This window comes from Balaenoptera acutorostrata, chromosome 19, assembly GCF_949987535.1.
Source record: "Balaenoptera acutorostrata chromosome 19, mBalAcu1.1, whole genome shotgun sequence".
Lineage (NCBI taxonomy): Eukaryota > Metazoa > Chordata > Mammalia > Artiodactyla > Balaenopteridae > Balaenoptera > Balaenoptera acutorostrata.
The window spans coordinates 24,595,666-24,621,213 of NC_080082.1; the positions used below are offsets into that span (position 1 = coordinate 24,595,666).

The 25,548-nt window shown below is 35.2% G+C and overlaps 1 protein-coding gene across 3 annotated transcripts in view; it reads left to right on the forward strand.

The window, feature by feature from the left end:
- CDH8 (cadherin 8) overlaps positions 1-25,548 on the forward strand; it is a 367,969-nt gene that overhangs the window by 285,456 nt on the left and 56,965 nt on the right. For all 3 annotated transcript variants that reach the window (XM_007198048.2, XM_057535058.1, XM_057535059.1), the window contains 2 exons: positions 10,009-10,130; positions 23,975-24,092. In XM_007198048.2, the coding sequence (XP_007198110.1) occupies positions 10,009-10,130; positions 23,975-24,092 (240 nt within the window). The remainder of the gene's footprint in view (positions 1-10,008; positions 10,131-23,974; positions 24,093-25,548) is intronic.

Genomic DNA, 25,548 nt, shown 5'->3' on the forward strand with positions numbered 1-25,548 from the left:
AGTTAAATAGTAACAAAATCTAATGAATGACATACAAAACTTCTAAACAGAAAACTACAGAACATTACTGAGAGAAATTAAAGAAAATATAAATAAATGAAGTATATACATAGTTCATGATTTGGAGATTCAAATGTAAAAAATATCAATCCGCTTTAAATTTATCTGTAGAATCTTTGCAATATCAATCAAACTTCCAACAGCTATGTGTGTGTGTATGTGTGTGTGCGTGCCCACAATTTGACAAATAATACTAAAATGTGTAAAGAAATTTAAAGGGAAAAATAATGAAGAAAATATTTTAAAAGAAAAATAAATTGTTGATCTTATCATATTCATGATAACAATATATGAAGATCTATCGTAAAGAATTATTAAGAGAGGATTGTATGAGCATAAAGACAGAAAAATAGAACAGAAAATTCCAGGAACAAGCCTGTACAAAAATACTCAACTCAATGACAAAGATACCATAGGTGGACTTACAATAAAGTTGACAGTGAATTGGATATCCATGAGTGGATGAAACTGAACCTTGGCCTCTAACTCAGAACATCAATTTTAGTAATCTTCAGGGAGATCAGAGATGTAAATGTGAAAAAATAATAATATACCTTCTAAAAATTAACAGAATTTTCAAATTCTGGATTATGCAAATAATTAACGAATCAGTTGCAACAAGTGTTAAAGTTAATAAGAGCAAAAACTGATGAATTCAGCTTTATTAAGTTAAGAATCTGTGTTCCTCAGAAGTTACTATTAAGAGTGAAAAATTAAGCCACAGAGGGCTTCCCTGGTGGCGCAGTGGTTAAGAATCTGCCTGCCAATGCAGGGGACACGGGTTCGAGCCCTGGTCTGGGAAGATCCCACATGCCGCGGAGCGACTAAGCCCGTGAGCCACAACTACTGAGCCTGTGCGTCTGGAGCCTGTGCTCCGCAACGGGAGAGGCCGCGATGGTGAGAGGCCCACGCACCGCGATGAAGAGTGGCCGCCGCTCGCCACAACTGGAGAAAGCCCTCGCACAGAAACGAAGACCCAACACAGCCATAAATAAATAAATAGATAAATAAATAAATAAATTTATTAAAAAAAAAAAAAAATTAAGCCACAGAGTAGGGAAAGGTATTGTGACACTCATATCTAGCAAAGGACACATATCCTTAATATATAATATGCATATCAATTAGAAAACATAGACAACCAATTAAAACATGGCAAAAACTTGAACAGGTTCTTCACAAAAGAAGATACCCAAGTAGCCAGTAAGCATAGTATGTCCTTAGCATCAAATCATCAAGATATTAAAATAAAATCGAACTGAAACATAACTGTACACCTCTGCAATGACTAAAATGAAAAACAAATAATAAATAACTGGCTTTTCCAAGTGTTATTGAAGACATGCAGCAACTTGAACTCTTATACATTGCTGGTCAGAGTGTAAACTGGCACAGCCACGTTAGAAAACATATTTGGAAGCATATGCTAAAATTGAAAGGAGCCATATTCTATAATCTTTCATTCGATTCCTAAGTATGTAACATAACGGAATTCACGTATTTGTACACCAACAGAAATACACAAAATATTTATAGCAGCACTTTTCAGAATAGCATGAAACTGAAACAACCCAAATATCCACCAGTAAGAGAATAAATAAATAAATAAATGGTGGTATATGTATACAATGAAATTCTTTCCCAAACAGTGGAAAAGAATGAACTACAGCTGCCTACAACCACATTAATGAATTTACAAATACTATATTGAGCTAAAGAAGTCAGATACAAAAGTGTGTACTTTATAATTTCAGTTTTTATAAAGTTCTGAAGAAGGCAAACTAATATAGTGTTAAGAAACAGAGTAGAGGTTACCTTGAAGGGCATAATGACTGAGAAGGGGTACACGGGAAGCTTTGGGGATGCTGGTTATATCTTGACCTGAGTGATAGTTACATGGGTATGTTCATTTTATAAAAATACACTGGAATAAAACCGTAAGGTGTATGCACTTTATTGTTTTCATGGCTTACTTCTACTACAAAAGTTGATCTCACACAAAAAATGTAAGGAGTTACCCAAATAATTAAAAATATGAAAATTATATTTCTAAAAATAAATTCACTAATAAAAATTCCATGTTAATGGAATCATCAAACCTTTCTTTTGAGGTTATTAGTTTATTAGGATATTGTATTGTTTGGGAAGTGATCCATCTTAAAAATATATTTTAAGGTTATGTTTTATGAGTGCTATGCTAAAGAGAGCCTGTGGGGAATAATCAGTTTTGTTTCTGTGGGTTTTTTTTTTTTTTTTTAACTTGTTGATAAAACTGCCCTGGATTAATATTTCAGCTTTATCACTTCTTGGCTTTGAGTAAATACGGGCAAGGTGACTAGAGTCCACATGATTTCTAGGCGCACTGGATGTTCTTTACTCCCTACTCTGATATGTAACATATAAATTTCAGTCTTACATAGCCTGAAATCATATTCCCATTTAAGAAAATAATGTCTTCACAGTAATCCAACAAACCTCAAAGAAATAGTACGTAACAGATCACACAATACATGCTGGGTAGTTTACAATATTAGTTTTCTTCCCTAATAAAGTATGTCTGTGTTTGTGTGTGCGTGTATGTGTATGCATGTATTAGGGGCACAACTGTTATTCTAAGCTGGTGTTGGATGAGCATTTAAACTGAATATTAGATAAATCTATATTCCTCTGAAAGTGTGAGTCTCCTTTATTAAGATTCTAATATATAAGGGATTTAAACTGAATTGCATTGTAAGAGTAATACCAAGAAATTCAGTTCCAATAATTTTGAATCAATCCTATTTGAAATAATTAGGGGAAAAAAACACTGAAGATTTAGTAATAGAAGCATAATGCAATTTTTGTTGGCGGAGTAGAATTAGAGATTTTGCAGAGACTTAGATTACCAAAGGGAGCATAAGGAATAATAAACTCATTACGGCATTTTGTTTCCTCGCCTCTTACAGTATGGAGAAAGATGAGATGTATAAAAAGGATTTAAACATGCACTTACGGCTGCGAAAGGAGGGAGTCAGTATTTTCCAGTCACAAATTCAGCAAGAGTAGTACACAGTAGAAAAGAGAGGTGTACATAAAACAAAACAAAAATGAACACATAAAAACCATGTATGCATACACACAAAACAAAACAAAACAAAAAAGAATGTAGACAACAAAAGGAAACAAATTGGTAAGCATACATAAAGAATTAAAAGTATCTTAGTAAGCATAGTAGTGTATACAGAAGTCGAACTGTAATGTTGTACACATGAAACTTATATGATGTTCTAAGCCAATATTACCTTAATTTAAAAAAAATACCTGGAAATCATAAGCCATGAATTACTGGTTTATGTAAATTTAATTCAGAACTCTAGAGGCAGACTTATTGTCAAAGAAAAGGTCTTGGGAAAAAGTTTGGCAAATAATGCATATTTATAAATTTTAAGCTAAAATGTTTAGTATATTAAAATAAAATAAAACTAGTAAGTGCTTAAATTTTTTAAAAAAAGAATTAAAAGTAGGTACTATTGGACTTCCCTGGTGGCGCAGTGGTTAAGAATCTGCCTGCCAATGCAGGGGACACGGGTTCGAGCCCTGGTCCGGGAGGATCCCACGTGCTGCGGAGCAACTAAGCCTGTGCGCCACAACTACTGAGCCTGCGCTCTACAGCCTGTGAGCCACAACACTGAGCCCACGTGCCACAACTTATGAAGCCTGTGTGCCTATAGCCCGTGCTCCGCAACAAGAGAAGCCACTGCAATGAGAAGCCCGCGCACTGCAACGAAGAGAAGCCCCCGCTCACCACAACACAGCAACAAAGACCCAACGCAGCCAAAAATAAATAAATAAATAAAAAATTTTTAAAGTAGGTAATATTATATAACATTATTAATAAAAAAATGGAAAATGTAATAGCTCCATTCCCATTAGTACTAATTTTTCATTTATAAACTGCCATTAATGTTGCCTTTATTTAGAACATGACTGTTAAAGCTTTATATTTAATAAACAAATACTATCTAAGAGGTTCATAACATCAGTTCTTACTTCAATGGCTCTAAAATTTTTTCCTATAGAATTTAACAACCATAAATGTGCCTACCTTATTCTTTAGGACTTCAACTCTTGTGAGCTGGATAAAGGATACTGAGGGTTCATTGTAGAGAGTAGGAAAAGGTGGAGTGAGGTCTTGCCAAGGATTCCACTACGTCCAGATTCACTTAAGATGAATGTAATAAATAAGAGACCTACACATTTTCTCCCCATTTAGAGAGCATTTGAAAATGCTGGAGCCAGACAGCATGCATTTTTGTCGTCAGTAGGGAAAACAGACAGGGGTCAGTGAGGACTTAAACTAAAGTCACCATTTAAGAGTCATTTTCTCCAGAGAGTTTAAGGCATTTTCAAATATGTCTAAGTCCACAACTTGCACAGTGAGAGAAAGCATTTCTCTACCTTTCTTGAGAGAGCTACTACTTGGTTAATACAAAAACTATGCCTTACAAGCTTTGTTCTTTTGATACCAGAGCCACCCTCTGATTAAAGTTCTCATTTAATTCTAAACTAATCTAAATATGACTGAGATTTTAAGGAGTAAAACAGAATGACTTCTCTTTACAGCCTGGCTTGCTGGAATTTTCACAATCATATAATCAAAAATTATTAAAATTATGGTGGTCAACTGCTCCCTTGATGTTGAAATTTCTTGGTATGTATTTGAGGGAGATAATGGATTGTGTGTTAACTGGTGCATCGATACAGTTGCCATGTTAGTGAAAGGGTAACACATAAAAATAATACTGTAAAGAGAAAAACCTATCAAAAATATTCCAGAATATTTTTGTAGAGAATATTGAGTACAGTTCCCTGTGCTGTACAGTAGGTCCTTATTAGTTATCTATTTTATATAGTAGTGTGTATATGTCAATCCCAATCTCCCAATTTATCCCTTCCCCCCCGGTGACCATAAGATTGGTTTCTACATCTGTGAGTCTATTTCTATTTTGTAAACAAGTTCATTTGTACTATTTTTTATTAGATTCCACATATAAGTGATATATATTTGTCCAATAAAAATTTTTAAAAAGTCCCAACAGATTTTCTACCCTGCTGGTGTCCAGTGGTCAATTATATTCCACCTTGTTTCTATGCTATCTAATAATCTATGAATTAATAAACCATAACTAATGATTTAGAAATTATCACACCATTTATGGGCAAACTGTACATCAAAAAGTTTTATCTTTAGTCACCAGAGAGCCTAAATTCACGACTGAAATTATTTTCCAAGACCTTCTTTGAAATTCCCATCAGTTTCATTTTAAATTTCCTAAGTTGCTATCTTTTCTATCATATATTCAGTTAGAATCTTCCTGTTTTATAAAACTTCCAGCATTCCTCTCATCCCTATTCAATTATAAATTCACTATTTTGCATTCCCCCCGTTGACTGTAATTTACTGCTCATGCCTTCCACCCTTCCACTCGGAGAAGGCTCAAGAATTATTTATTGAACCCACCAGTATATCTAAATTTGTCAAATCAATTTTCTCTCTTATAGCCTGAAAAGGAGAGGCTGTTTATTTCAATCGATGCCTGCAAGAACAGCAGCTCGTGGAAACTAGTTAGAAGCAAATTCCCAAGTAACGTAGACTTGGCAGTATTCCATACCTTTGATTATAAAAGGGCAAAATTAATGGGCAATTCATGAGGCTATGTGACAGAGAGGTGACAGGAAGTCACTACGATTCAAATGGTAGAAGTCAAGGAGTTGTTTATACTAGGTGCCATTTCAGCCTTTTTTCCATCATTATGTGAAAACAGTCAACTTTTGTGGCCAATTGAAATGGGCTTTTCCTTCCAGACCACTTTGTCACATCTCCTGTGTTTAGAAAATTAATCTTTAATGAATGCTAATCAAGTTTCTAATTATAATATCTTTATATTTAATGTTTGTGTATCAGATGAAAGGCAAACATTTTGGGGCCAGTCACAAAGGACATGAATAATTTCCTTAGAAGCTTATCTAATTACTTTTATTGCTCTATAATATCTTTAAATTTTGAACTCCCATCGCTTCATTAATTTAGATAAAAGTGAACCTTCAGCATTGAAATATGACACTTGTGTCAAGAATTAGACGTGGAAACCACTTCAGTTGTGCGTGCTCATCTAATACAGACAATGGTAACACATTGGGGGGTGTGGCACCAGTTTACTGTTTTATTATGTTTTATTGTTTTCCTCCTTGATTTAGCAGTTTCAAGAAATACTCAAAGTAAATGTCTGGGACATTCATATGCTTCAGAAAACAAAATTAAAACAAACCATAACTTCTCTTGTCAGTAAGCTTTATGCTAGCTTTTAAAATTGTAAATCGGATCAAAAAATATTTCGGTGACTCGCCAGTGATCACGTGATATAGCCCCTATGCTCGTGATCTTTTAACAATATTAAGTGATGATAGCTCCCAAACCTACATTACTTCTAACAACAGAAAAAAAATTAGATGGTATTATTCTAGGGGTCTGGGCCCCTGGATAGTTAAACACCTCCCTGTCCCAGATCTTACAATAAGAGAAAGCATATATTACTTTAATGTTGAAAGTTATCCCAGAAAGAAGCTCATGGAGATTCTCTAGCCTCTATGCTTGAGCTTTACCACCTGCTGGCCATCTAGATCTAAGAGATAATTGCAGTTTATTAAAACTGTGAGATTAAGAAGAGAGAAGTTAAGAACATGTGCCTTGGCATAATTATCCTTTTGCCAAAATAGTGAGAGCAAAATCTGTATATGCATGTTTGCCTGCGGCATGTGTGTGTGTGTGTGTGTGTGTGTGTGTGTGTACAAGGCATGAGAAAGAGGGAAGACAAAGAATATCATATTTTGTAAACTTGGCCCAATCAACCATTATCAGTGACTCTAACTCAGTAAGCTCAGCATTTTCTTCACTTCCCCAGGAACAAAATCATGTTTAAAGAGGAGTACGACAGCTTTTTCTTGTACCTGCAGTTTTCGAAGACAATGCATCTATTATTCACTGTTCAAGTCTATGTTGATCGTTGTCTGTTTATGAATTGAATGGTTAACGAGACTAAAACATAATAGAAGGCTCCTCTCATCACTTATATACACAAGAGTTGGTCTAAGATGTGGCACGGAAGAAATGAATGTTATGTAAATGACTAACTAATCAATAGTTATTAGAGTTGAAATACAGAAAATCACAAAATAGGGCTTCCCTGGTGGCGCAGTGGTTGGGAATCTGCCTGCTAATGCAGGGGACACGGGTTCGAGCCCTGGCCTGGGAAGATCCCACATGCCGCAGAGCGGCTGGGCCCGTGAGCCACAACTGCTGAGCCTGCGCGTCTGGAGCCTGTGCTCCGCAACGAGAGAGGCCCGCGCATCGCGATGAAGAGTGGCCCCCGCTTGCCACAACTGGAGAAAGCCCTCGCACAGAGAAAACGAAGACCCAACACAGCCAAAATCAATCAATCAATCAATCAATCAAACATACGCATCTGATTCAAGATCCTCATTAAAAAAAAAAAAGAAAATCACAAAATAAAATTAATCAACTAAAGGGACTTTGGGCAAAATAGAAGTATGAGGAAAAATATGGAATTTAAATTGTTCAGTTTCTCAGAGAGGCTTGCAGATTATTAGTGCAATTCTGAGAATATCAGTGGTGGTACAACCCATTAGATTTATCCAGCTTGATTTTTTATATTTGTACTCAAACTTCAAATAGTGGTCAAACTTGAAATAAAAATTTATAACAAGCCTATAAGCATTCTTGAGGAAATGGCAGTGATTAGTTACCTTACAAGTAAACAACAAGCAAATATACTTTGTTTTAAACTTCATCAATATAATACTGTGAAAATGACTCATGTTTGGAAGGCCAAAACTACATTTTGGAGTCTTGGAGTTAATTTTTGAGTCATACTGGTAAAGGCATATAGCCCTGTGAATGTCAGTCTCCACGTCACTAATCCACAACATGGGAATCACATTACCTACTACATAGCTCTTCAGTAAGGACTGAATGAGATGATTCTGTGAAATATCTTGCACTGTACATAGTGCACACTGAATATGCACAGTGCTGATGTTTACAATTATAAAAGGTAAAGTCTAAGATACACTTGACTATGTGCCCAATGTGATCTGGGCACTTCTAATTCTTCTCATATAATATGTATAATAGTTCTGTAAATAAGGTGTCAAGGTCTTGAGTTTCAGTGTCCTCAGGAATAAAATGAGGTTAAATAACATGTTCAGAATCATGTTGGTAGTGGGAGGCAAAGATGGGGCTCCAAACATTTGTTTCCTGCAAACACTAGATTCCCTTTTACTCTTCAGTAGCTGCTATTCAGCTCATGGTCAGACCAGAAAAGAGATGTAAATCTTTAAGGATATAATCAGACCTTATTTCAAATACCTTGTAACTCGTTTAGCTACCTGATTCAAGTAGATAAATGGTAAAATGTAAGTTTCTTGTCCTCAGAGTCATGGGTTGTTATACTTTTTTTAACTTTCCCTTCCATTGAAACTAGGGAGCTGCATGCCTCCTCTCTGAATGAGAATGAATTAATTCATTAGACATAAGACAGTAAAAGAAAAAGGACATATTAGGTGAGACATTTAAGGCCACTGGTGTGATTTTTGGGAATTGAGATTTTGTTCCATTACTGAGGTGGTTGGAATTCCAAAGGATAATATTCATCCATCCATAGTTAATCAAATTAGAATATTGGAGAATAGCCATGGTAGTTAAATTCCAATCTTGTAGTATTGCCAGTGGGGTTAACCAACTATAAAATTGTAACATGGCTGTGATTATTTGGCATGTGCTTTAAAATACTTTTATATGTAATGAAAAAAATGAGTATTTGAAGGTTTCAGAGGTCTGAATTTAATCAACTGTCAAAAAGAAGAGTCTGATATATCAAATACAAGTCTGTTTCTTCATATTCAAAAGCCAAAGATTTTTCCCCTCCTAGCTTGCTTATAAATATTCAGTGCCACAGAAACACAAATAAATAATTGGCCATTTTCAATGCATTCTGTATAATTTACAAGCGATCAAAAGATTATTGCATGATACAGTCAGAGTCAAATGGTACTGCATTTATTAGAAATGAAAAATCATCATGTGGGCCAAGTCAGCAATGTATTAATGGGCCAGATTTCTGTGCATGCATATTTGTGTGTGTATGCGTGTGTGTGCACGTGTGTGTGTGTGTGTGTGTATAATTTTTTAAATTTAAGGACTTAAGGCTTAAGGATTAAGGTCTGTGCTACTGGAGTTGACCTGGAAAGATTAAAAGATTATTATCTGTTTACACTGATGAAAATCTTTATGAAAATGACATATTAAAATAACTTGGGTTTATCTTACCCAAAAAGATCCCAAGGTCAACTTTGAATAAAAAATAAAATTCATAAAAGATATGATTCCCTTTCTTTAAGACTATCCCTTTTATCAGTATTAAAGATACCTTCTCAACAACTGATTTGGTTCTAGCCTTTTTTCAGTTTTTGATGTTCATCTTTAATATATAGTCAGTCGAACAAGTAATAGTGCAGAAATGGGCTGTCTACACAAGATAAAGAAAGAGATAAATCTTTGTTGCATACAGCATTCTTTTCTTTTGTACAATGGGCTTTATCAATAAAATAAAGCATTCTTCATCAAGGAAACCTCTTTTAATTTATTTAGAGATGGTCTTTATCAAGCTAAGCTCCAGCAAATGGTGTTTGGAATAATAATTTATACTTTTTTTTAAGCAGCCAGGCACTTGCTATTTTTCCTTGCTGAATGGTCAGATACCATAATCATCATGTTGAAAACACCCTAATTAAGGGAAGTTGAAACCGACACACAAGCTTTCAAGAAGAAAGTTGAATTGCACATTAAAATGCAATATCCTCAATGCTGATGTTATTTTTTCCTTCCCATAGGGAACCACAGTCAGATATCCCGAGTACCTGTTGCTATTAAAGTGCTGGATGTCAATGACAACGCCCCTGAATTCGCATCCGAATATGAGGCATTTTTATGTGAAAATGGAAAACCCGGCCAAGTAAATATCTCCATGTTGTTAATGCTGAATATGTTTGTATACAACTGTCTCATATTTGATTAACCTGCATTATAGTGTGCATTTGCATCATTTACAATCTGCAAAGTCATAGGCAAGAAACATCCAAATGGGAACAGAGAGGGAGTATTCTTCTTTCGGAGATGTTAATTCTCTTCCTACTTATGACCAAATTGGCTCCTGAAACGGAATGACCTGCTGTGCCATGAACCCAGAGCCAGAAAACGATCTTTAAATATCTCGGGGTATGGGTGATCACATGGGAGGTCTTAGAGTGATGATGGGGCCAAAATTTTGACCTTCACATGGCGTGAAGTGAGGGAAAAGCCCATGGGAAGGCATGTTTGTTTCATATCAAATGTAGAAATAACGTATAACATTGGAACCCTAGGAAAACCAATTGCAGGAAGTGAATTTTTAAATCTGTAAAGCTGTAGCTATATTTAGATAGACATAATGTGAACAACATGTTTTAGACATGCAAGTAAAGCATCTGATAATTGTGTATTGATGTGTATTGATGGAACTTTTTTTTTTAAACAACTGTCTTATGTAGCTTAGATAGGACAATGCAGACACAGAGAGAGACAGGGAGAGAGGAAGGAAGGAAGGAAGGGAAGGAGGAAGGAAGGGAGGGAGGGAGGGGGAGGGAGGGAGGAAGGAAGGAAGGAAGGAAGGAAAGGAGGAAGGAAGGGAGGGAGGGGGAGGGAGGGAGGAAGGAAGGAAGGAAAGAAGGAAGGGGGGAGGGAGGAAGGAGGGAGAGAGTTAAGAACGAAAACAAAACCTGCTATACTCTGAATGTCAAAATGGAAACAGTCTATGTAAAGTTCTAAAAAACACAAATGTAATAGACTTATTTTAACAAGGTGCCAAAGTACTGTATGTTTAAGAAATTTATCATTTTTCAACTTCCTAATTTATTTCTGGATGGTGACATTTTAATTTAAATAAACAGCAGCTGACAGCATGACACTGGAGTTGTTAATCCAACTATTCTTGTGCCTCATGTGGGTGTTTGTTAGGAATTCAACTTACTATTTGCCGAGCAGTTTACCTGACAAGAGTCAGATTTTTTCCACCTATGAAAGGAATAGAACTGTGGCTCTATACTTTTATTTAACTATTACAAAAGATCAAGTTGCTACTCTCCTATGAAACAAACAGTGGGCATTCTCCCCTAGACTACTCTCCTGTAGCTGAAGGATTGGCATTGTTTCCATCTACCAAAAAAAGATACACATACGTGTGCACACATACAAAGTAAAAGCTAAAATTCTAATAATAAAATTGAGTAATTTTAAACACTTAGACATCATAAATGTTGTTATAATCAAAATATTCACCTTCAGCAATGATATGCCAAAGGTGACTTCTTTTTAAAAATAATATTCTAACATTAGTTTCAATGTTTCTTAATTTCATCATGTCGAATTGCCCTCTATCGGTCTTATCTTCTTTTGAGTGTTTTTATTTGTGATCCTTTGAGGATGGAGTGTATATATACTTGGCAGCAAATATCATTTAGCTAAGTTGGTGAATGCAGTTGGTGGAGGGAGTTTGATCAAAATATATGCAGGTCAGTTTCAAGGATATGGTTGTGTGGGCCAGACTGCTGCTCGGGTAATGTAGCCAATCACAGAGTTATAAGCCAGACATTTTTGATCATACAGAAACTGTCATATGCTTTAGAATTTAAATAAAACTCCATTGTTCATGCAAAACTCATCACACAAGTTCAGAGAGTCAATGGCATTGATATTTCAAAAATTACACATTGGCTTCACTTACTTGTGATATTGACATGCATGCCTTTGGACCTCCTGGAATCTGGAGGTTTACCCTGTGGATTTTGACTGTTTCCAAGGTTTTAATGATTCCTCAGCAGTTTTTATCCTCAGAAAAAAATACATTGTTTCATCACCTTTCCTATGCAAGATCAAAATAAAAAACAAAAGTTGATTCTTTGTTTTATGATTTTTGCAAATCAACATGAATGATTCATTCTGTGAAAAAATGTTTATGTTGTGTGTGTCCACTGCACTATCTTATCCTCAAATGAATCTATTTAGGCATGTTTATTAGAGTTCATATTTACATGAAGATAATCAGATCTTTGTTCAGCATAATTTTTGGACATATGGCTGACTGGTTGATACATACGCAGTTGTTCAAATAGCTCCTGAATTCCTTGAATCCTTTGTGCTAGTCAGAACTCATGTTTGATTCATTATATCATTCCTAAGTCACTTTTAATCGCTCAAGTATCTCATTTTTATATTTAACATTTTCCCAAATTCATTTTTGTTATCCACACTAAATAGTGTTCACTTATATAAGTTCAACATAGATACACTTTCAATCATGTCTCATAATACCATACAAATGGCTAACTCACTTTGCAATTAGAATATTCATTATCACATTCATGCAAAACAAATGTCAAAGACTGAATTAGCACTAAATTCGTAGTCATCTCAATATTTTTCAACAATTAATGTCTGCTTTATAACAGCCTCAGAGAAAGGAGTGCAGGTGGCTTTGAAATGTCTAGTTTGCCTGGAAGATATAGATTTAAGGCTAAACTCGAGGGGGTCAGCTTCCTGGGAGATGATGCAGCTGAAAATCATTAGCAATAATCAAGCACAAGCCACTAAAAAAACTCAATCTGTAAAAAATCTTCTGGATTGAGTGAGCCTCTGTAAAGAGTTCTTTAAAACATCTCACAAAATGAAAACCAGTATCAACATGGAACATAGAGAATTCTACTGCACTTGACTCTTTTCCGCTGGACTCATTTAAACAAAGAGTCCAAAAAAAAAGAAAAAAGAAAGAAAGAAAGAAATGAAAAGAAAAAGAAAGAAGGGAGGCCACCTTCCTATTCTCTAAGATAGATCTCTAGTTCATGGTACATCTGTGCTAAAATTGGCATAGGTTTACTTTGAAAGTAGAACTGGAAGTCCTGTCTCTTCCTCCCACCTTCCCATGATTCTGAAGTAAAAGATGACATTTTCTTGAATTGGGTCCCTTAAGAGAGTAACAACCACCCATGACAAAGAGAGAGAGTTCACAGTCAATATTATAAAAAATCAACGTGAATCCCTTTTGATTAGAATCCTTTTAAATAATCCCTCCATTTCAAAATTAGATGTTGATGTGGTATTTTCTGATGGCTAGTTACTCTTATTTAAAACAATTTTCCCCCAGTAGTTACAGGTAATTTATCTTAAAAGTTATAAGGTGATATATACCTTTAGTCTCCAATTCAATAATGCCATGATATAGTCATCTACACATTACTTGGCCCTCAGTTTAACAGGATGAATAAAAAGATTCTCTCCACTTGCTCCTCTTTAATGGCCAAAGCAGAAATGAGCGTATGGGTTGAGGATTTCAAAATTAGAAGGCAAGATATCTGACTGAAAGTTCATGTGTCTAACAGGATGATAGGTTTTGATCAGACAGTAAATATTTATTGAACACAAACTGTATGCCAAGACTTGGCTGGGTACTGGGGATTTAGTGGCAGACAAACATCAGTCTTTTCCCCTCATAGAGTTTTCTCTCTGGTAGGCACTTGATAAAATTAGAAGTGGTAGAATTGCAAGAAAATACCTCAGATCCTCTGGGCAGAAAGGAGGCTGAAGAGATGAGAGGAAATGGAACTATCTTAATGAAAAGACCGCTTAGTATAGGACACATTCCACCAGAGACAGGAAACATCTATCAAGTGCTGAAAAGGAGTCAGCTGGGGATAAACCAGGTTCTGTCTGAAGAGAATGGTACTCTGGTGGGATGGGTGGAGGACCAGGTAACAGCTCCTTCAGGAGAAACCAGTATCTTCCTTCACTATGATAACACCATACTCAAAACCAAACATGAAAGAGAAATAGAGAACATCAGTGATCAGTGCTGGACAGAGGGCCTTCCATAACTCTGTTCTACATCTTATCTCCTCAATAGGGTCTTTCTAAGATTTTATTTCAGATGCTTACCTCTTGCTTGCCATACATACAGAATTAGGGTAATGTGCTCCAGATGGTTCATTGACACAGGGACTGAACTGAAAATATTGTGTTTCCAGGGGTGACTCAAGGTCTCTTGTTTAGCCTCAGAGAATATTTATTGTTTGAGAATTAGTTGGCAACCGACCTCTTCAGCTATTTTTCCTTCAGGAAGGAGCTTCCCCTGTTACTATAAATAAATCTAGTGGAGTATAATTTGAGCTTCATCACCATCTATAGAAATCGAGATGTTCTATTTAGCATCAAGTTAATTACGTCTGGGTTAAAAACATACTTTGGTTTATCTCTTTTAATCCCTTCTATCTATGACCAATACTGCAGCAATATAAAGTTTGCTTATCATGGGAATATCACAGGTCAAAAAAGATAATAGCCCATACTTATAGATACGTATCTAGCCAATGCTTGTCATGTAGTAATGGATATCCACAAAATTTTAAAATCATGATTCTAATTTAGCAGTGACAAATATTTCAATAATTAGTTTCTCAGATATTACCATGGAAACACTTGTTTTATTCACAGACACACAGTGCACAAATGAAAAATCATTCATTTATTTGTCGAACAATATTTATTGTGTATCTACAAGATGCTAAGTATTGTAATATGACCTGGGGAAACAATGTGAAAAGAACAAAAAAAAGTGTTCTCTCCAATGGAATGAATGAGGAAGAGGGAAAACATAGAATGAATCAATAATATAAATTTTGAAAACTGGGTTGAAGAAAACAACACAGCATAGACAGAACAGAACAAAGAAAAAGCAGAGATCTACTTTACGTAGTGTTGTCAAGAAAGTTACTTTTTAAAGGGATATCATTTAGGCTGAAACTGAACAAAAATGAGAAAGGGTAGTCATACAAGAAGTGGAAGCAAGAGCCTTCTAGCCAACAGGATAAGCTTGTGCAAAGACCCTGAAGGGAGAAAAACCTTGGTTTGTTTGAAAAATTGAAGACATCTGTGGCTGAGTATAGTAAGAGTAATAAGCAAATGTAATATGAGTGTAATAAGCAAGAATGAAATTGGACAAAAAGAGTATTATGTTTGAATAAAATCCATACACACACATACACACATGCAGATGCGTTCACATGCAATTAAACAGGAAGAGCATCTAGAAGGTTGTAATTGCAAAAGATAATAGTAGCCTGGCCTAAGGTGCTGGCAGTGGAGGTGGAGAGAGGTGACTGGGGAGGCTGCATGCTTCCATGAATGAAATAATACATACAGACATCTAACATGCAATCAATATCACTGTTCTGGGAGTTTGGTGTTGCAATGACATTTTACAGATATGGGGGCTGAGGCTGATAAAAGAGCAAGGGTCTTAACTAAGGCCATGAAAAGTAGGAAAGATGGGCTTCAAAGTCTATTCTTGGAGGTGCCCCAGTCCCTGTACTTTCTAGGATTTCACAATGCTTCCCAAGGAGCAGACTTTGAAATTCCATTGCCTGTGTGACACACTTTTTAGAAAAATAGTAATGATAATAAGATTCTGATCAAGAGTGAGCACTCTTCAAAGGAACAAAAGAAAACAAACAACTCCTGTGATCAATAACACACTCTATTCAAAAGCATTCCACATAATAAGAAAAGTAGAATTATCCCTTGATAAATAGCAGCAATGAATGAGTTTGCTACCATGTTTATATATTTTTTTAGTTTCTGTTGGTCTTTTTCTAATAAATGTGAAACAATGAAATGAAATTATAGCATTTTATAACACTCATGAAACAATAAACATAGGAGATTTAATTTTAACTTTCCTGCCAGAGGGCATCTTTCAGGATCTATCTGCATACACAAGAGAGAGACAGGATTGATTTTAGAACAGATGAAATTGATGGCCTCAACAAAATGCATAAAATATGATTTTCATTTTACTTTAGGTGAAGTAAGGGGAAGGTAAATTAGTGGAATGTATAAAACAATATTTGAAGAAGTCACATGTAAAAAAAAACATTTCAAGAGAGTCATTAATAGAAGTATAACTTTTAGAGTGCAATTTTGACAGAGGGGGAAAAGCTAAAAAAACAAAGGCAAAAAAGTGAAAAAAACTCGGAATTTTTGAAGGTTTGAAGGTTTGAAACTAGCACAATCTGAGTCACAGCTCTGCCATGTACTAGTTTTGTGACCTTGGGTCTTAACTTCTGCTAGTTTAAACTCTCACATTTTAGAAATATCTAGCTCAATATCAAGTGCTCAATAAATAATTGTAATTATTAGTATATATTTTAACTAGTTTCATACTTTCAAAGGCAAAATATTTTATTAGTATTGTTTTTGTTGTTTTTATTGCTGTTATTGTTATATATTTATGATCCTTGATTTGGAGCAAAACACTATAAACAATGCCTAAATGGGTCAATATAAAAGAGGACAGTCTATTCCCCTGTATTGGAATAACTCTTACTCTGATAATTTACAAGTGTATTTGTCAAGAGTGAAGAAAGGACTTGTACTTCATTCCTCCCCATATGAATCTGTGGGCTAATATAATTATTTGTTTAAAGTACAGCAGAATCAACTTACAGGAACACATACAATCTAAATCTTTTTTGAAGTCATGTTTGCAGCCTCTATATGCTTTGGCTGAACCTCTTGCATGATTCCAAATCCACATGCTTTATTCTGGCCCTTCACCTAAATATTAGGATTGATGATCCACAGAAAAAACAATGGTATAAAGGATTGTTTACAAATCTTGGGTTGTTACTGACTGATGTTCTCTCTTCATTTTATTTTCAACCTACAAGTTAGTAAATAAGAATTTAGATGGAAGCATGGTACGCACACGTGTATGCTTGTTTTTATTTGTTCATGGAAGCCATGGTGATGAGCACGTCTTTTTCAAGAAAGTAAAACTGACACTATAGCTATTAGGAGCTTTTAGTCTTATTAGGCTTTGTGTTAGTGACATAAATTGGGTAAGATCGGGTACCAAGAGAAGCTGATGTATTATTGGAAGGGCAGAGATGCAAATGGAATTAGTGCTATAACCACCAAGCTATGCAGACACAACACCTTCAAAAGGAGATTAAAGAGGTCTCCGGGCCTCTAAGACTCATATGGGGTTCTAGAGGATAGCGTGTCTTAAAGTGGACAGCCTGAGAAACACTTTTAGGGTATAGCATGTCAGTATATGGTATGGTGTGTGGTATGTCTGGGTGTGTGTGCGTGCATGTTTTTCCCAATAAGATTGGGAACCACTGTATTAAACGAAATTAAAGAACATTATCTTCTACTTGTTTTGTTTAACTGTAAGATCCCCTTGCATTTATAAATACATATGAATCCCCAAAGGGCTAGAACCAAATGGTCTTGAGCATTTACCAAACATAGTCGATTATAAAATCTTTTGAATTTCCTTCAGAGAAAACTATACAACTAGTGGCAAATGGAAGCCAGCTGGAAAAATCTTGCTTCAGAAGAATAAACAATAGGATGCATTTTCAGCCTAGGAAGTAATGTTTATGATATTAATGAGGCATCAGGAAATATTCCTGTGAAGTTGTGTAGTGGAAGATGGAGAGGAGGTAAGACTAAAAAGGCAGTTGAGACTTCTAAATTATGTTAAAAACTGTGGACTTTACTAATGAGGTTTTCAAAGCAGAGCAAGTGATGGAGTAATTTTTCAAAAATATTGATCATTTCAGAGATGCACAAAATACAGATGAAATATGCAGAGACAAGCAACAGAAAATAAGAAACAGGAGAAACTGGAAAATTCAAACTTTGTATAAATACATCCTTTAAGAGTCCTTGCTTTGTATCATTTTACCTTAACTTAGTTACAGTAAAGGGAAAGGGAATGAAAAAGAACAAAACTGAGGAAAATGTCAGAAGTTCTGTGGTGGGTTAATGAAGGCACAGGCCCCAAATGTCTACAGAGAGGACTGAGGACTTCACTTAGTGTTTAAAAGAAACATATACAATCTAATCTACATTCTCCTGTTGTATTTTCTATAGGTCAGACCTCTAAGATACATGCTCTAAATAGCCCCCTAATACTTTTTAAAGACAAGGATATATTCATGCAAAGAAATGTGACATGGGACAACACTTCGGGGAGGAAAAGAAAAATCTTGATAGAAACTGGATTGCCTTACAAATTATAAAAGAAGTATCCAGGAACTGTCCATTAAATGGATATGAGCAGCACTCATTTTGAACTATGTTATACAGTTTTGAAATAACTGAGGATAATTGGGTCATGTGGGTTTTAATATAGTTTCCTCAAATTCCTGTATGTCCTCCTTTTTCAATTAGTCATCATTGGTATAACTTGATTTCTCTTGTAGACAAAATTTGTATTTGCAAAGACCGCTCTTTCAGGGGATGGCTCTTAGCCTATTTTGTTTTGTTCCCTTCAGTTATGGACACCACTGATAATCTGATAAAAGCTCTGGACTTTTCCTTCATATATGTGCATATATAAATAATTTCATACAATTTTACTTTCATGTATCATCTTTTCCTTCCTCAAGCTGAAAACTACTGCTCTAAGAAATAGAAGCTAGTATTTCAGGAATGTTTACATTGGTAACCGGAAATAAACTATCAATAATAGGCAAAAGAATGAATAGAAAACCAAATGTTAACATTGGTAACCAGAAATAAACTATCAATAATAGGCAAAAGAATGAATAGAAAACCAAAAATTATGCTGTACTGCCTTTGATGTCTCCTCTTCTCACTCACTCTCTTTCCACCACCTTCGAAATCAAAAGGGAACCTTAATATCCATAAAGCAAAGAACATGAATGTCAAGAATGGATAAGTTCATCTTTATGCACTCTCCAAAATATTGGAAGTCTAAGCCCCAATTTAACTGAAGTACACGTGCAGAAGATATGAATGCCAGCAAGATTTTGAGGCAGTCTGACATGCGGGGCAGGAAGATGTAGGGAGTTTGTTATCCAATTTACTTAGGATCAGATGTTACAATGTCTTTGATGCACTAGAGTTCTGATAAGTCTCTTCATACCTACCTCTCAAAGTTACGTAAGAATTAGTGGTGATGCTAAAACATGCCTGACATGATTTATTTATTCATCCATTCATTTACTCATTTAGACAATACTTATTAAAAAGCTACAATGTGCCAGACACTGTTCTAACAGCAAGCGAGAGGGGGGGAAAAAAACCCAACTCATCATCTAAGAACAAATCAATGAACAATAACTACAGGAACTCACAGGGGATATTCTAATAGATTCCAAGAGAGTTTTAAGGTTGTCAACAGATCAGATAATCAGAAATGTGTTTGTTTGCTGGCTGCTTGCCTTTTGAAAAGTTAATAATGACAGTGAAACCTACTACTATTAAATACTTTTGAGTTACTATAAAAATCTAAAATAATGTTTAATAAACTATATTAATTAAAGCGATCTGAGGTTTAGCATTATTGATAAACAATGAATAGTTTTTTAAAAAAGAGTCAGAATTATGATATGGCCGACAGTTCTAAAAAAAAATTTCTTTTCAGTTTTATGCTTAGAAAGGTCATTTGATTTCAAATCAGTACTCTCAAGAAATAGATCAGAGTCTGCTCCCATGGAAATTCAAGTATGGCCCTGAAATTCATTTCCTTATGCCCAATCTCAGATATGCTTTGTTTTTCTGATAGAGAAGTATATTAGCTTTTAGCTTCCTTTGAAATTAATCCACAATAAGTTATCAAGCATTAGATTTTTCAACTGCATCCTAACTTTATTGCTAGAAAGGAAAATATTTAAGCTAAATGCTGTATATTTACTACTAAAAATCTATGACCTCTTAAGAAATTTTTATATCATTTTCATGAAATAGTTGTCCAATTACTTACAAATCAACTGATGTCAAAGTAGCTCACAGTGGGAAATGCATGCAGTTTTCATTTGCCATCAACTCAGTGTACCTATAAAATCTGCTTGTGTGGAGGTGCACTTCCTTGAATAAATCCATTCTTCTTTTTCTTCTGTTGTTTAAAGCCAAATGTGTTCAGATGTTATTACATCAATGAAAATTTCAGCCTTTTAAATATGGGTAACTTAATGCATTTTAATAGCATAAAGTCCTTCAAGTGATCTACCAGGCATCTACTCTAAGAGAAAATGATCAGACAGTGGCCATTGCATTAAAATAAAATGAAGTGTCAAAAATGGTTTAAACCAAAGTCTTAACCATATCCAGTTCATAGGATATTTGGAAGTTAATTTAAAGATTCACCATTTCATCACTTTTTTCCCAACACATCATGCACTGATTTTGATGTGAACTTGACAGTACCAACTCTTCTAATGAACAGTAATAAGAGACCTATGGACACCAATCTTCTCCCTTGACTCAAAAGAGTGGATCCCAGGCTTAAGCATGCATCAGAATCACCTACAAGACTTTAAAATGCAGATTTCTAGGCCCTGTCCCAAGACTTTTTGGTTCAGCAAGCTCAAGAAGTTGCATGTCTAACAGATTTCCTGGCTTAAATAAATGGTGGAAAAAATATTTATTGCAGATGTAATATTTAGGCCAAACTTCTGAGATGTGGTATGACAGGTAATTATACTCATTTACTTCAGGTAAGCTAAATTATTGCCTCTTTTGTTTTGGTTGTGAGGGCGTAACATGTAGATTCACTCGCCAGCACGTATGAGTCTTTTTCATGCAGATGACTTAGAAATATTAGAAATGGTATTGCTTGTAGGAGCTCTATCCATTAAATACACCTTAAGAATGCTCTTAGTTACGAATGATTCCCACCCCAGAATATAAGACATCCTCTTTTTTTTTTTTTTTTTTAAGTGATGTTGAGCATCTTTTCATGTGTTTTTTAAAAATATCTTTATTGGAGTATAATTGCTTTACAATGGTGTGTTAGTTTCTGCTTTATAACAAAGTGAATCAGTTATACATACACATATGTTCCCATATCTCTTCCCTCTTGTGTCTCCCTCCCTCCCACCCTCCCTATCCCACCCCTCTAGGTGGTCACAAAGCACCAAGCTGATCTCCCTGTGCTATGCGGCTGCTTCCCACTAGCTATCTATTTTACATTTGGTAGTGTATATATGTCCATGACACTCTCTCACTTTGTCACAGCTTACCCTTCCCCCTCCCCATATCCTCAAGTCCATTCTCTAGTAGGTCTGTGTCTTTATTCCCGTCTTGCCCCTAGGTTCTTCATGACTTTTTTTTTTTTCTTAGATTCCATATATATGTGTTAGCATACGGTATTTGTTTTTCTCTTTCCAACTTACTTCACTCTGTATGACAGTCTCTAGGTCCATCCACCTCACTACAAATAACTCAGTTTCATTCCTTTTTATGGCTGAGTAATATTCCATTGTATATATGTGCCACATCTTCTTTATCCATTCATCTGTTGATGGACACTTAGGTTGCTTCCATGTCCTAGCTATTGTAAATAGAGCTGCAATGAACATTTTGGTACATGACTCTTTTTGAATTATGGTTTTCTCTGGGTATATGCCCAGTAGTGGGATTGCTGGGTCATATAGTAGTTCTATTTTTAGTTTTTTAAGGAACCTCCACACAGGTCAGAATGGCCATCATCAAAAAACCTACAAACAATGAATGCTGGAGAGGGTGTGGAGAAAAGGGAACCCTCTTGCACTGTTGGTGGGAATGTAAATTGAAACAGCCACTGTGGAGACATCCTTTCTTTGTTTGCTCTTTTTCTTCACATGTGCTCACACACTTCAGGAATGATTTCTTCAACAGTTGCACTTAGGAATAGAAGTCTTTTTGAAGCAAAATTGGGTAAAGGGAGAAGACGATGCTACATGTGCTCACAAGTAACTTTTCCCCCCTTTGTTCTTCATAACTGCCTAAAAGAAGGCTCTTGTCAAATTATTCTGTTACATATTTGTACATGTAGGTTGTCTATAAAAGAGTCATCTGTGTTTCACAGTTTTTTCCCTTGTACTTTAATTCTTTCTTCTTTATAAAACTAGAAGCCCAAGGAATCTCTCTGCACCTAAATGTCAAGGCAAATATGCTAGTTGTTTAGATATAGTAAATATAATTGCTTTCCCACCTAATCTGATGGAAGTGAGGCCCCTGTTTGTGTAACATCTAAGTTGTTACATTATCAATGTGCTGTGTCATGAATAAATGGCAGTGACCTTAACAAAAAATAATAATGATGATGATGGCTAATACTCGTTGAACAGTTACTAGGAACCAGACACTATATTAACAGGTTGACATGAATTTACATAAAGAATTAAAACGACCCTATGAGAAAAGTATTCTTCTTATTTAAAATTTAGGAATACAAGAATACTGAGTTTCAAAGAGTTAAGTAAATCCCTCCATTTCATGCAATGAGTAAAGGATAAGACTATGACTTCTATCAAGGCAGCTTTATTTCAGAGTCCATCAACTTAATGACTGTCTCACTGTCTTCACCATGAGTTATATTTTGTGCTATTTTTTGTTATATTGTTACTCAAGCTAAGTACAATTATAAGACATTTCACAAGGTCTTTAACAAGAGTAAAACACCTACAAAGTAGGAGTATGTTCCATTTACAAAAATGGAGAAATAGAGAATGAGAGAAGTTATTTCATTTATGCCCCAAATAACCTTGATGCACTACTTATCGTATAGCATGTGGGTGATACAATGCAAAACTTCACAGCTATTGAAAATGTTCTTAAATTGTGGTTCTCATCTTATTTAGGTGATAAGTTATAAGGCAATGATGTCCCTTTCTCAAAAAGAAGTGATCCATTTTTTTCTCTTTAATGATACTGGCAAAGTTCAATGGCACATAATTGTTCAAACTGACATAACATTAGGCATCATAATTATATTCTCTAAATTTCACAAACCTAAGAGTATTTCCCTGTTAATTTTTTACGGTAAATCTGATTATACCCTTGACTATCATGCTTCATAGGCATTTTTTTTTTTTTGGTAGAAATTATGTTGTAACTATTTACAGTAGTAGTATAAGCTATAATTTTTACTACATTAGCTGTTGCCCAGTGTTTCATATTGAAGTGATTAATATCACAGACTCATAAATATGAATTATTAAGCTAATTCTCTGACATCCCAAGGAACAACTTAGCACTAAGTTAATGCAGCTTTGCAAATGAAATAAGCACATTCAACTGGCACCAATTCTGAGTATGTATATCTATCCAAACAGTTCTCTGCACGGTGGTAATTCTTCTAATCCCTATAATTTATTCATCTCAGGATACACTCCAAAGCATTGTTTGCATGTGTTATCCACTAGCTTTAAAAACAGTATTCATTATTGGGAGGGAACAGATGCAACTCTTCAGAAAGGTTTGTGGCAGTGATGTTTGTGCCAAGGAACATTCTATTTGGCAAACACTTGTAACCTAATGAGTAAAATGAAAGAGGAGTTGTGAGGATTCAAGATTTAAGTACTTTACCTCCAAGATCCTCCCAAGAGCCACACTACAATCACTGTAACAATTCCAGATTTCATTCTAGAAGCCCGTACATACTCAAAGTGGAAAGAAGCCTGTAATTGCCCAGTGGAATTTTCAAATACCCTTAAATTTGTTATTTCAAGCCACAGATACCAAATGGACACAAAAGTAATGACCCTAATTTTCATCAACTTATCAAAGCTAGGTTTTAAAGTGATGAATGTTTCTCCTTATTCTTGGTGTGAACCATCCATAACAACTTAGAAAACTGAAAAATATTCCTTGGGCCAAAGTATCACTCTTCTAAAGGAATGTCACTCAGCTTTTAAAGGCAGTGCAAGCCCTCTGATGTCATCAGAAGTGCTGACGCCAAGTTTTATGTTACAGGTCATTCAAACAGTGAGTGCCATGGACAAAGATGATCCCAAAAACGGACATTATTTCTTATACAGTCTTCTTCCAGAAATGGTCAACAATCCGAATTTTACCATCAAGAAAAATGAAGGTAAATATATTAGCATCATGAAACAGGGTAGAATATACATTGGAAAATAGGATGTGATTTCATAATTTGACTGAAAATATCAGTAGAATAATTTTTCTTCACCTATGAGCAGTTGAAACTTAGCTTATCAGCCTAAAGGCATGGTAATTACATCACTTCCTCTTTCCAATATTGAAACAATAGATAAGGGAATTGTGAATGTGCAAGTTAATTTTATCCCGGAGAATACCTCAATCACCTTACTTTAAAAAAAAATGGACAGTAAGATTTAACCCCTGTGAAAGTTCCAGTAATTTTACTGAGATATCTGATGTTATCCAAGTACATTATACCGAGATATCTGATAGAGGAGGGCCTGGCTTATACTTTGCAGTTGTTAAGTTTTGATTGAATGTTTACCAAGTCTTTAGGGAAAGCCTATTCTAATTTCGTCTGGTTTGTGGGTACACATTAGAGGTATTTGATTTAAGCCTGTACCAACTTTGACAATAGCAATTAGATCAGAAAATCCTTCTTGAAGGACACTCCTTATCAGTATTATTTTGGGGCTAATATGAACTGATTTTATTGTTAAGTCTTTTACTCACAGAAAACATTTAATCCATTTCATTATTTCTTGAGAACCAAGCTCGGATTAACCATTTCCCTTAACTATTGTCTATTACATATGAAGGTTATAGATCATTTTAAAAAAGTCTATCTCATCTGTGCATTTTTCTTTACTAAGCTGCTGTACATTTAACAAGGATTTTTAGCTGTCTATTTTGGCTCAGAAGTATTTAAGCCTTAGTTTCAGCTGTTTTAGAATGATTAGCAGAATAAATGTATCATCTGGGGCTGTCTTCTGGCTTTACTATGGGCATTTGTTTAGATTTATGAATGGTCTATATAAAAACCATGTTCAATTTGAAGAGTAAAATTTGGCTCATGACATTTGGTTTATTTTCTCTGTTCTGTTTCAAGGAGGTAGTGAATTCTGGTAAAACTTCCTTTATGAAGTGAAATAACATTTTATGGCTCTTGTTAAATATATTCTGGCCTTACCCTTTAACAAAATGCTACTTAGTTCTTTGGGGATGCTTTGATAAAGTGGATGCATCACAGAAAAGGAAATGAGAAAGCTATTATATAGATATTACTCACTCAGCTGGCTTCCACTATTCTCAACATTAAGGAAATGAAATCTTGATCTTTCTCCTCAATAGAGGAGTTAACATGTGTTAGCCTCCCTGAATTAGGAGCTCTAATCCAAGTACATTGTCTTTGTTTTTTGGATAACACTGCCAACATTTCTTTTGTTGTGGAAGTCCCGTGACCACGCCTAAAATGAGAGCCCCCTAGGAAATTCCAAACTGAGCTGAAAGTCTGTGCAGAAGTGTGAGCCATGCTTACTTTGATTGTGAGCTAATAGGTATTAGTCATTATTTTTGCATATCAAATGCCCTACATTTAAAGA